Source organism: Pieris brassicae, chromosome 10, assembly GCF_905147105.1.
Source record: "Pieris brassicae chromosome 10, ilPieBrab1.1, whole genome shotgun sequence".
NCBI lineage: Eukaryota > Metazoa > Arthropoda > Insecta > Lepidoptera > Pieridae > Pieris > Pieris brassicae.
Genome location: NC_059674.1, coordinates 12,625,714 through 12,639,109, shown reverse-complemented (window position 1 = coordinate 12,639,109; position 13,396 = coordinate 12,625,714). Strand labels below are relative to the sequence as shown.

Here is a 13,396-nt window from a genome sequence, read left to right as displayed (position 1 = left end):
CCAAAAAATTGTCCTATGCCTAAACTTCCTGATCAAACCACTTATTATTCTAGACAATTATATCTATATAACTGTACCGTTATTCAGGACACTTCTAAGACAAAACTTTGAAAGGAAAATACCTTTGCGTACTTCTGGACTGAAGACACTTTTGCGAAAGGCTCAAATGAAATTGCCTCTGTTGTATTCCACCGACTTCGTTCAACAGACTTTATTGGAATAAAAACAGTACGTCTGATTGCGGATGGCTGCGGTGGACAAAATAAAAACTCGACTATGGTGACAATGATAGCTAAGTGGCTGACAAATTATGCCCCTGAAACCGTAGTAGGGCATTCATTTATACCACCGGATCGAGTATTTGGAATGATTGAAAAAGATATACGCAAACGAGAGATAATAAAAAATCCCAAAGAATACTTTGACCATTATAGAAAATTACAGTACTGTTTTTAAGTTAGGAGTTGACTTCAAAGTTTATGACTGGAGAAACGCTTGGAAGACTTGTGTTAAAGATGTCGGTCAGTGGCATTTTCAGTTTCAAAAATCTAAAAGATTTTTTATTAAAAGAACAAAGAGTAGAGTTGATGTAGTCGTAAAGGGAGATTTGTTCTATAAAGTCAGCGACGGTATGTATAGAGGGATAACAAAAAAACTTCCATACCATGACCGTTGGTGAAATTATTTCTTCTGGGCCCTTAACCAAAAATAAGTTAACAGATGTAAAAAAAATATTAATTAAACATTACGGAGAAAATTGGATTGAAGATGAGGAATTGTTGTTTTATAAATCTTTATTTGAGACTGTAGAGAATACAGAAGATGGAACTACAAGTTCTAACGCAAAACTTGATGTAGATGAGATTTAATGTGAATATCAGAATGAGGAACCTCTTTTACGAATATGATTATTTTCTTTTTTACTATAATTAAAAGTATAATGTTCTTAAATATTACAACATTTTTTTGTATTGACATACGCACATTCAAAATGTTTTACTGTTTACCTAGATGAGCATGATTTATCTGCGTATAGTTTTGTCAATATAACAATTCGAAATATTTTATGCGTTTTCTTTATATCAAAAAATAATTCAAAGACTCAGTTTCGAAAAGTATCAAAATAATTTACTCACTCATTGTTTAATTTAAAAATGGTGGTATCTGTTTCAAAAATGGCAGTCTCCAACACAGTTACTATCAAACCCGGCTATTTACAATAATGCGTAACAAAGTCAGCAATCTCCATGTTATTTTTAAAGATTTCTTTCAATATTTTCTTGTTACCGCTATTAAATCGCTTCAAAGTACTAAATAATAAAACTATGAAGTATATTTTGTAAACTGTTAACCATTTTGCCAAAATAATAATTGAAAAAACGTTTTTCATGTTTATTTCAAATGTTAGTAAAATGGAGGGTGGCGTTTTTGATATTATATGACTCAAATGTTCTCATTAGGTAAAGCAGCCCAAGGACCAATAGTTGTAGGAGAAGATATGGAAGAAGAAGTGAATAACGCGTGTGGTTCCGCGGTACACGCATACTCCGATATACATACAATGTCACATGGTACGCACATTATCGGTACTTTTTCACTGCAGAAATTACAGATTTATAAAAATCTCTAACGTTATTCCATTGCTAACGCTTTATACAGGTACAACAGTGCTGGATGAGATAATGGCGGAAAAGAAACGAACGACCGGAAATGGTGACTTATTACCTGCCAAAGTGGCCGTCATGAAGCCCATACTTCGCTTCCTGCAGCTTCTTTGCGAGAACCATAACCCAGATCTACAGGTCTTAAACTTTTACTTATAAAAACTGATTACACATGTTTACGTGTCGCATTATTTACACGTTTTAACCTAATGCAGTATTTCTCATTTTACATGGCTGTAACTGATCAAAAAACTTTATGTTGAAATTGCATTTATGTGTATCTAAACATACATATTACACACATGTATATTTAAAAAGTTTTCAGACATTTAATTTTTGCCTCTCATGAAAATAAATGTTTAATATTTTTCAGAATCTCTTGCGTAACCAAAACAACAAGTCCAATTACAATTTGGTGTCAGAAACCCTTATGTTCCTTGATTGTATCTGTGGTTCGACAACCGGTGGACTGGGGTTGCTGGGGCTTTACATCAATGAAGGAAATGTGGCTCTCATCAATCAGACCTTAGAGACCCTCACTGAATATTGCCAAGGTGGGGTGGTTATCAAGAAATTGACTAATTTATACATTTTGTATAAAATATTGCTATGAGCCCGTGATTTCAGTTATTTACGTAGGTTATGTTTACCGTCAAACATTAAAATGTTATAATTTACAGGACCTTGTCATGAAAATCAAAACTGCATAGCGACTCATGAAAGCAACGGTCTGGACATCATCACGGCGTTAATTCTCAACGACATCAATCCCTTGGGCAAGACCCGTATGGATCTGGTACTGGAGCTGAAGAACAACGCATCAAAGCTTCTGCTGGCCATTATGGAGTCTCGGAATGACTCCGAAAACAATGCGGAAAGGATACTTTACAATATGAATCCTAAACTACTGGTATGACATTTTATATAGAATTTGATAATATAATACAGTAAAACCCGTTTATGATGATTCCTCAGGGACCCTACCAAAAACGCGTCTTAAGCGAGAAAGCGTATGAGGATAGGGAAAATAATGCGTACTTCATATTATTATGTTCTAATTTTAGTATATATAGGTATTAATAATTTAATTTTAGTGTCATTTATAAATTACGTTAAATACGTAGTGTAGTTATAATTACATAGCAATTAAAAAAACAATGCATTATTCAACTTTTGCAGCGCGTCTTCGCTTTGATCCAAAGAAGCTACATAGCGCCTTAAATCATTAACATCTAACAGCCTGGGCGTTTGACAAAAACGGAGTTGACTCCACTTCGTCTTCATCATTATCACTTAGGGCCTCGTTTTGTGTGTTATTTACATCCTCAATAAGATCTTCAGTTGATAGAATTTCGTACAGTGCTACATTGTCATCAATGGAAGAATAACCAGGAGAACCCTGCAGTATCTCGGGTTCTTCTTCTTTCAACACGACGTTAGGGTTTTAAGCGGGATGATGAATCGTATTAAGCGTTAAAAAATTCATGAAAATATGTCTCAAGTTGCAGAGACTGGCGTAAAGTAGCGAATTATGCGTGAAATCGTATTAAGCGTGATCGTCTTAAACGGGTTCTTCTGTATTTGATTTTCGCGAGTACACAGTGATACATTTTATTTTATTTTAGGTGGATGTAGCTTGCAGTGCGTTCAACCAAGAGCATGCAGATGCTGACTCAGACAGCGAAGATGATGCTCCCTGCGCAGGCGTCTCGCCTAAAGAGGTCAGTACGTTTTTGTTTGTCTAAGTGTTATTTATGAATAATGCTGTACTAAATATCTAAGACGAATTAGTTTTTAATCATCTGTATTCTTGTAGGTCGGTCACAACATTTACATCCTCTGTCACCAACTGGCTGCCCACAATAAAGAGTTAGCGGCGCTGGTGAGGTCAACACCTACAGGACCTGCTGCACCGGCACTGCAATACTATCGCTCGCATACAGCACAAATTGAGGTAACGATCTTTTATCGCGAGAAGTTTTTGCAGAGATTTCATATCGATATTTATTTATTTGGTAATCCTAAAACTAACCAAAATTACAAACAATTACACAAAAAATATAGCCAGGGAATACATAATATAATATTATATTATAATAATATTTATCTACAAAAAGGCTCAACAATTTACATTATACATTTAACTAAGTCATTCTGCCTCGTAATTAGCTACTACTTATATTAATTGTGAGTCAATTAACCTTTGGCAGAGCTTTAACGTGTCTGTTTACACATATTATTATTTATATTTTTTTAATTTTAGTTATAGTTGCATGTTATTTCGAGTTTTTTTAAAATTTGTTAATTAATTATGCACTTCTTGTACTTTACCCTCGGTAGGTGTTTCTTTTTTTATTCTCCCATATAAGGGTTGCCTGGAAGAAATCGCTTGTTAGGGATAAGGCCGCCTATTAATAACTTATGTAACCTACTTACCTTTCGTTTTTTATTTGTATAATTATGTATATTATGGTAACAAAGTATAAATAAATAAATAAGTGATAAAACTGAGGATGAGTCCTCGAGTATGGATATCGGGTATGCCTTTGATGCAGGTAATTTTTCGCTATGGATATTCTTAATACTATATACGATAGTCTTGACTACGGCTATATCTAATATCGATCCGAAAAAGAGAAAAATCTACCCTTCACAGATAGTACGTACAGACCGTAGTATGGAGCAGATAGTTTTTCCGATACCCGAAATATGCGAGTACCTTCCTGATGACAGCAAGCACCGAGTGCTGCAGAGCGCAGAAAGGGATGACCAGGGAAGCAAGGTGGCCGACTTCTTCGCCCGGCTTGATAACCTATTCCATGAAATGAAGTGGCAGAAAAAGCTCAGAGGTAAATATGTCTTTCAGTGTAAATTGTTATTTAGATTTTTTTCTAATTTATTGCAGTAAACAGATGATTCCAGTAAAATTGAATTATCCTTATTTTATTTAGTAAATATTTATGAAACAGGCATATGAAGGCGGTGGTAGGTAGTTGGTACAAAAAAGACAGCGATATCGAGCGCTAGCGGCACGTTCACGTGACGTCATCGCCCCACTACGTTTCGGGTTTATAAAAACCCGAATCACCGCTGTTTCGGCACGCGTGCCATTCAGGCCGAGTTACGCTCGCTAAAACAGCATTAAACAACAACATTATTTCTATTAATTATAATATTAATTAAGTATGTATTTCGTGCTTTACTTCTGATGTCTGAGCCAATTCCGACATATACTTAAACTTATTGTTATTATGGATACTTGCTAAAAAATATTATCAAATTTTATAACATCATTTCAGGCCAGCCACTTCTCTTCTGGGTGTCCTCCTACATGTCATATTGGAGTAATATATTATTTAACTTCGCTGTGTTAATTAATGTCATCGTAGCCTTTTTCTATCCGTTTCAAGAGGAGACACCAAGTGAGTATTTGTTTAGTATAATAATCATAAAATAAACCAATGACGCTACAAACTCTTTAGGTCTGGGCCTCAGTTTTTTGTATATGTTTCATGATCATTTGTTAATCTAATAGGCAAGTAGGTGATCAGCTTTCTATGCCTACGCATGGAAGCCGGTTTCCGCACGATGTTTTTCTTTACCGTTCGAGCTAATGTTTAATGCGCACATAGAAAGAAAGTCCATTGGTGCACAGCCGGGGATCGAACCTACGACTTCAGGAATGAGCGTCGCACGCTGAAGCTACTAGGCCAACACTGCTTAGTATAATATTAGTTTATTTAATATTCTTACAAGTTAACGATCTCCAAATATAAACGAAACTGATAAGATTGCACTATTATGCTAATAAGGTCTATTTATAGTAATATCATTTCTTATATTTCAGAGTTAAATGAACACCTATCATTGGTAATATGGATAGCGCTGTGTGCGTCTGGTGCTTTAGTGACTTGGGCACCTCGCTGGTCTAGTCTTCGTGCCTTGGCTGGCTGTATTATCGTGTTACTCATATCATTACTTGGACCTGAGCCCATGTTATGGCTGCTGGGAATGCTTACTGTAAGTAGAAATTAGATTTTTATTTGATTGTTCCGATACCGCTATCGGCTTTTACGCAACATCTCTTGTGATTTACCCTCAGATAATTTTTTATGGACTAAATAAATAACAAGAGATCGCTCAAAAGCGATACGGCCGCAATTTATCCTCCTTTTTATTTAATAATTTAAACTGTACTGTATTTCTGTATTACTGCAAATAAGTATAAATTAATAAAAACATGTCAACTAACGATACTGTAATAAGGTAAATAATACCTGTTTAAGACATTTCATTAAGACCTTTTTCTCGATGTAATTACAGGTGGTCGTAAAAGGCGTTCACCTAGTAAGCATAATGGGCAATCAGGGCACTCTATCGAAGTCAGCGCGCCACGTCATTACGGACCCCGAGCTGCTGTATCACGGGGTGTATCTCATATTCTGCTTCCTGGGGATTTGCTGTCATCCATTCTTCTTTTCCGTTCTGGTGAGTAATTTTCATACTTCTGGTATACATGGCTTGTTTATAATAATACTAAGACATGTGAAAATACACACTATGACTACACTAAGTTTAAGGAATTAAATATTATAACACTATTTTATCAATATATTCTTGAAGATTGGTGTATGTACAAAAAGATATTAAGTAATTTATAACAAATGGTGACTTTCACCAGTATAATACTCGAAACAGAAATAGTTTAAGCGTACACCCATTCAGGTTCCAGAAGGTAAACAACTCCTTATATGGAAATTGTATTCGTTTTTACAACAAACTCCCAAGAAAAATTTGAGAAAGATCACTAAATAAGTTCAAAGCTTTCAAAGCTCAAACGTAATTAATCAATAGAGCTTTTTATAAATTCGACGAATATTTAAATGATCCTAATCCTTGAGATTGATTTGCTCCAGTTCAAACAATTTGTATGACTCAAAACTTAACGATTTAAAAGAGTACTTAAAAGTTTCTTGCCCACTCTACGCCCTTGTCTTGCGAACTGGTAGTAAATGTAAATTTACAATTAATTTAACTTCATTTCTGACGTTCATAAGTGTACTTGTTTATCTGTATGAATAAAGTTATTTTGACTTTGACTAAGAACAGAACAAAATCGACTTAGGGGCTTTCAAGAAAAGAGCGTATCCATTCTTAAAAGGCCGGCAACGCACTCGCGAGCCCGCTGGCATTATGCGGCCATTATTACTTAACATCAGGTGAGCCTCCTGCCCGTTTGCCCCCTGTTCTATATATTTAAAAAAAACAGGATTACAATCAAAAAATTGTTTCTTACAGTGTTTACATTTTTAATTATTATTTTCTTTTAGTTGCTAGATATAGTATACCGTGAAGAAACTCTGTTAAACGTTATGCGGTCTGTGACTCGCAATGGGCGGTCCATCCTTCTCACAGCAGTTTTGGCGCTGGTCTTAATCTACATGTTCTCCATCGTGGGTTATATGTTCTTCAGGGATCACTTCCTCGTCACCGTGGACCGGCTCGATGGTATGGCTTCATAGAAGAAAATTTTCTATATTTTAGAATATTTATAATTTCTCAGACTATTTAATATATAAGTTTACTATGAGTTAAAAGTTATTAATAATGTATGATGCATTATTTAATTGATTTCTATAAATGAACGATGCTTATAATAACAATTTTAGATGACGACGATCCTCGGTTTGAGGTGGAAAAGTGCGGAGATGACCCAGCAGCTAAGTACAGACAGCGCACGTCTCGTATAGTGTCAGTGGGCGGGGACCTGCGCGAGCGCAGTTGCGATTCACTTATCATGTGTATCGTGACTACTCTTAACCAGGGCCTAAGGAATGGAGGTGGTATTGGCGATATACTTCGGGCTCCTGCTAGCTTTGTAAGTATTGTTACGATAAAACCATTGTAATATCTAGAAAAATGGTAAATACATTAGCAACTTAAAACGAAACAAGAGTTTTGGAAACATTTTTTTTGTCGCGAATTTTATGTCATCCAAACGTTTCTCTAATTATTTTTTTTATGGTGTACGTTGTATTCTACAGAAAATTGGATTTTTTGAAATTATATGAGATTAGGTAAATTCGTATGTAATTTTTTTTGCCTTGTAAATTCAAACCTTAGCCCAACTAAATATTATTTTATTCCATTTATAATAGGAGCCGCTATACGTAGCCCGAGTCGTGTATGATCTGCTGTTCTTCTTCGTGGTCATCATTATCGTCCTCAACCTAATCTTCGGTGTCATCATTGACACATTCGCCGACCTCCGTAGTGAGAAACAACTCAAGGAGTCCATACTTAAAAGCACTTGCTTTGTCTGCGGTAAGTTCCATTTTAGTTTTTGATCGTATTTATTTATTCGTAAAATTTTAAATTTATCAAAAAAGCTTCAAATGAGTTTTTCTATATATAGACTATTATTATTTATGGATTTTGTTTTACAATAAAGTTCACAAAAAGGCTGCTTTACATGAATTACAACTTAGCATATACAATAATTATATAATTTCATATTGACTTAATTTTCTACAATACTAGTGAATAACTTAAAATAAGTTAATGTTCATTAACAGTCTTAGTGTTCTATAATTGGATTAACAAAAGATTTGATAAACAGAAATTCTTCCACGTTTCATAGATCATTTAAATTTACATGACCAAATTATAAAGAACTCAACAAGTTAATTTTCTTTGGCATTAACTTTGGCATATTGTCCTATAACCTCTAGATGGGACAGAGGGCGACCTCAGTGAGTGCATCGCATTCGGTATTGAGCCTCGTATTTTACCTCGCTCTAAGTCTTTTCGGCACTCTTTGCCTCGTCGGCAACATTATATACTCTATGCTAACTTAAACGTTTCAGGTTTGAACAGATCAGCATTTGACAACAAGACAGTCTCATTCGAAGAGCACATAAAGAGCGAGCACAACATGTGGCATTACCTTCACTTCATGGTTCTGGTTAGAGTCAAGGATCCCACCGAGTTCACAGGACCGGAGAGTTATGTGCATTCTATGATTAAGGTGTGTTTATAGTTTCAGAAAGAGCAGTGTTGGCCTAGTGGCTTTAGCGTGCGACTCTCATTCTTGAGGTCGTAGGTTCGATCCCTGGTTGTGCACCAATGTACTTTCTGTCTATTAGCGAATTTAACATTAGCTCGACCGGTGAAGAAAAACATCGTGAGGAAACCGAGTTGCCGTAGACCCAAAAAGTCGACAACGTGTGTCAGGCACAGGAGGCTGATCACCTACTTGCCTAATAGATTGACAAATGATAATGGAACAGGTTTAGAAGTCCGTGGCCCAGACCCAATAAATATTGTAGTGCCACTGATTTTTTTTATAGTTTCAGAATATCAATTTATTTAAGATATTTAATTAATTGTGTTAAATTTAGTATTGTCTTTTGTTAACATAGCTTTTACATATTAAGAAAACACTTTTTAAACGGATTGAAGCTATGTATTATTATTTACATAATTTTAAAAAATCCGACGTTTCGCGCGCTTTACAGCGTGCGTGGTCACGGTGACTGAAGACAAAAGCTGTTGAATGTCAAAAGTATCACAGCTGTAGAGAAAGTTGTGTTATCTGTATTTATTTCCTCGGAGTTGGTATCGACTAAAAGATGACGGGTTTTTGCAGAAATGACTCACGGTGTCCTCTATTTTCGCGGATTGTTTGTCTTGGGTTTTTAACGTCGGAAAAAAATTAATATTATGTAAATAATTATAAGTTTTTTAATAATAATACATAGCTTCAATCCGTTCAAAAAGTGTTTTCTTAATGTGTTAAATTTAAATTTTTAAAATAAGAACTTATACATATATAATATCAGACAGACAGATTATCTCTCGTCGGTTGAAGTTTTTTTAATGTAATAGGAGGCTCACCTGATGTTAAGTGATACCACCAATGGACACTCACATTGCCAGAAGGTTCTCAAGTTCTTTGCCGGCCTCAAGTCGACATAAAGTACACGATAACACTTTCTCAATGTACTATTTATAATTGTGTTTTCTTTTGATGGATTATCTATAAACTTAATTCTCGAAATTAAATTGTTGTCTTGTTATCAAAATGATTTTCAGTCAAACAACCTGGACTGGTTTCCACGACTACGAGCTCTGTCGCTAATGGGCGGTGGTGAAGGTGAAGGCGGGGAGCTGGAAGTGCGAGCTTTGCAGGCTCAGTTGGAACGAGCTCAACAGGCTGTTAGAACGCTCACGGACCTGCTTACAGACCTCCGTGATCAGGTATGCATGAAGGACGATATTAAGTCATTTATGTACATTGTTATAGATTTTTTTAATTCATATTTTTGTTTGTTTAGCTTACAGTAATGCAAGGCAATTTATGTTGTGTTCGCCAAATTTGTAAAATAAATAATCCAATTACTAATAGTATATTTCGTTACAAGTGCGGAAAACCTGTCATTGCAAAGAGTTTCGACAAATGTCTACCCGAGCCGAGGCGCAGCCGAAGATGAGGTTGACAGTCCGAACAAGTTGCAATGACCGTTCTGCACGTGTACTGAACAACTATTTTTAATATAGTTGCTTTTTTACAATTACACTGAGTTCGGGAGGTGTTAATTTAATTAAAATATTGTCGAAATTACTCATTTTGTGCAACAAACAACGAAACTAGCAAGAACATTTTTGGAAAATGGCGCCAACCGTAAAATAATATAACCGGAGTTTTTTTTTTGTTTCCTTCACCCATTCTGGGAGGCAAAGGGAAACCTAACCTAACTCATTGAATCAAATCATTAAATCTGATACTGAAACAAATTAAAAACTTATATGATTTTTTTTTGTGAAGAAATATCACGAGTGTGTGCCCACATCCCGAACGCTATACGTCCATGCAATACGCCACTTTTTGAGCAACTGTATTAAAAATAATACTTAAACTTTAAAATTAGTATATGTGTCTTGTCTTACCAAATGTGTCTACCATTCATACGTAGTCCTAATGGTCCTTCAATCACAATTCAACACTCACTTGCTTATATAATTTCCACTAGAAATGTATATGTGTAGTAACTTGTATTAATTTTTAGATGACCGAGCAACGCAAGCAGAAACAGCGCATAGGCCTCTTGAACTCGACATCGGCGTATCTTCACAACTTGCAGTTAAACTTGCCACCCTGAACCCATACCTCGTAAATACGAATTCATTCATTTAGTACTTATATTTAATTTTATAATTTTTACGACAATAACAGAATTATTTGAATCGCACAATTTTTTGGCGATTTGTAATACGTACCGATTCTAAATTTCATTCAAACGTAGCAATAATTATACTAAATTATGCATTTAAGATTTCAAATTAAGTAGGCGAGTAGTGTTTCCTATCAGTGATACCGGTATACAGTTATATCCAAAGTAATTATAGAATATTTATTAGGAACAAATGTTTACTGACTTGAACAGGGTTTGTTTACTAGCGCTAAATTTCATTATTTTAAAATTTGTATTTACTTAAATTTGTGATAGTTTTGTTTATACGCTGTGGCGTACACCTCCGAACAATTGTTGTGTGTCAATGTCCCTTAAGGATACATTTATAATTTTGTAGTATTTTTATGTTGTCATATCGAATATAGCGTTATCAATATTTAGCTTTTACCCAATGAGCGTTAGTAGATACAACTTTCTTTAAAATTTTCCTTTATATCTATCACTAGTTATACGAGTTTTTAAGATTTATCTCTTTCTACTAAATGTTGTCTACTTCAAATTATATAGCTCTAATATTAATTATTACCTCTTTATAAATAATTTGACATGAATTTATTTAGATTTCTATTTCTAAATAAATGTCCACACTAACATTCTTTTATTAGTGGAACTAACAAACCTATGAGCCGAATTTTCTATGGAAATGGTATAGTCACAGCTAGTAATTACTAGTAAAGTAAATACGAGATAGAAATATCTAGTATTTTTTTCAGCCAGTCAGTCAACCAAATGAGGACCCAATAAAAATTTGTTTGTGTGTACATTTATCACTAGTGTTATACATTGTGTTGTGCGAGTGTTATTCTATATCTTTTATTCACTTTTTGACGACACATTTGAATAGTTGTTATATTTAGATACTTAATTTTTATCGGATGTGCAATACGTCAAGCTCAAATCCGTTACCTATAGTTAGCTAAATTTATTAAATTAAGGATCTGATTTTTGCTGACTAGATGTTTCATAAATTATCTGAAAGCCCATATAAATCGCAACGTAAGCGTGAATCTCGTTTAAGGGTATGTCAAAATGATTTATCTTTATTGAGTTGATAATGAGATGCTTCTGGGGTACGGAATTAATTAACTTAGTTTTTTGTTATTACAAAATTTCTATTAAATATTTAAATGAATTTATTTTTTACGTTGGGAGTGGGCAATGGTGTTAATACAATATTTTGCAATAGATTTTACATCATTTTAAATAAAATTTATTTATTGTTACGGTATAACCACTTATATTTTTATATATGAAATATATAGAGCGTAATTGTTGCAATATACGATTTGTGCAATCAGTGTTATTGATTTTACTAATTAATTTGAACGATGCTCGAATATTATAACTAAGAACAATTAATTATTTATTTGACAAAAATTTGTGCCATTTTGATATTGCAATATAATTCTTTTTTGATGCATTTAAATAATATGGAGTTTTTGTTACATTCCCATGATTATCACGAATCTTCAACTAAGTCTTCTAAGGAAATTTTAACTATTTAACATTTTATTGTCACAATATTTCACTTCATATAACATTCCTGTGGCAGTTTGTTTTGCCGTAATCTTTGTTATGTATCTGTATTTTCGAATCTATTGTTGAATGTAGGGTAGTAAACTTGTGATATTGCAATCATGTTTTGTTTACAAAAATAAATGATATGGCACAATTTTAACTTTTATTATTTTAGATAACGAGGAAAAATCGGCGGTAGACAAATAGATTTATCCGCCTGGTTAGTATTTATATATATATATAGTGAAACCCGCTTAAGACGATTTCTCAGGGATCCTACTAAACACGCGGCTTAAGCGAGAAAGCGTATTATGCGGGATATGGAAAATAATACGTACTACATATTATTATGTATTATGTTCTAATTTTGGTATATATAGATATTAAAGTATACATTTATAATTTATATTAGATACCTAGTGTAATGATAATTACATTATTTAAAATTATCACTTATTTTAGTTTGGCAGAAAGATTTTAATTCATTAGCAATTAAAAAAAAATACATAATTTAACTTTTGCAGTGCGTCTTCGCATTGATCCCAAGAAGCTACATAGTGTCTTAAATCATGAACAGCTGATAATATCTGGGCGTTTGACAAAACCGGAGTTGACTCATCTTCGTCTTCATCATTATAACTTAGGTCTTGTTTTGTGATTCAATTTCATACGGTGCACATTGTCATCAATGGAAGAATATCCAGGAAAACCCTGCAGTATGTCGGGTTCTTCACGAGCGGGCGGGGAGGGTCTTTCTGGGGGATCGCTCGGTTAGACCTCTCGGCTTGGACTCCGGCTCGGGCGTATAAAACGGGATGGCGAATTGTAATAAGCGTTAAGAAATGTATGAAAATAAGTCTCAAGTTACAGAATTTGGCTTAAAGTGGCGTATTATACGAGGAATCGTATTAAGCGTTTTCGTATTAAACGGGTTCCACTGTATATATAACAGAAACTGTT

The 13,396-nt window shown here is 34.3% G+C and overlaps 1 protein-coding gene across 3 annotated transcripts in view; it reads left to right on the top strand.

Annotated features, from left to right (window-relative positions):
* LOC123715822 (inositol 1,4,5-trisphosphate receptor) overlaps positions 1-12,581 on the top strand; it is a 56,159-nt gene extending 43,578 nt beyond the window's left edge. For all 3 annotated transcript variants that reach the window (XM_045671145.1, XM_045671144.1, XM_045671146.1), the window contains 16 exons: positions 1,461-1,571; positions 1,660-1,802; positions 2,038-2,218; positions 2,345-2,574; positions 3,290-3,385; positions 3,481-3,618; positions 4,321-4,513; positions 4,964-5,086; positions 5,512-5,684; positions 5,988-6,152; positions 6,995-7,172; positions 7,334-7,542; positions 7,823-7,988; positions 8,531-8,691; positions 9,759-9,923; positions 10,733-12,581. In XM_045671145.1, the coding sequence (XP_045527101.1) occupies positions 1,461-1,571; positions 1,660-1,802; positions 2,038-2,218; positions 2,345-2,574; positions 3,290-3,385; positions 3,481-3,618; positions 4,321-4,513; positions 4,964-5,086; positions 5,512-5,684; positions 5,988-6,152; positions 6,995-7,172; positions 7,334-7,542; positions 7,823-7,988; positions 8,531-8,691; positions 9,759-9,923; positions 10,733-10,825 (2,525 nt within the window). In that variant the 3' untranslated portion in view covers positions 10,826-12,581. The remainder of the gene's footprint in view (positions 1-1,460; positions 1,572-1,659; positions 1,803-2,037; positions 2,219-2,344; positions 2,575-3,289; positions 3,386-3,480; positions 3,619-4,320; positions 4,514-4,963; positions 5,087-5,511; positions 5,685-5,987; positions 6,153-6,994; positions 7,173-7,333; positions 7,543-7,822; positions 7,989-8,530; positions 8,692-9,758; positions 9,924-10,732) is intronic.
* Positions 12,582-13,396: the final 815 nt, after the last annotated feature.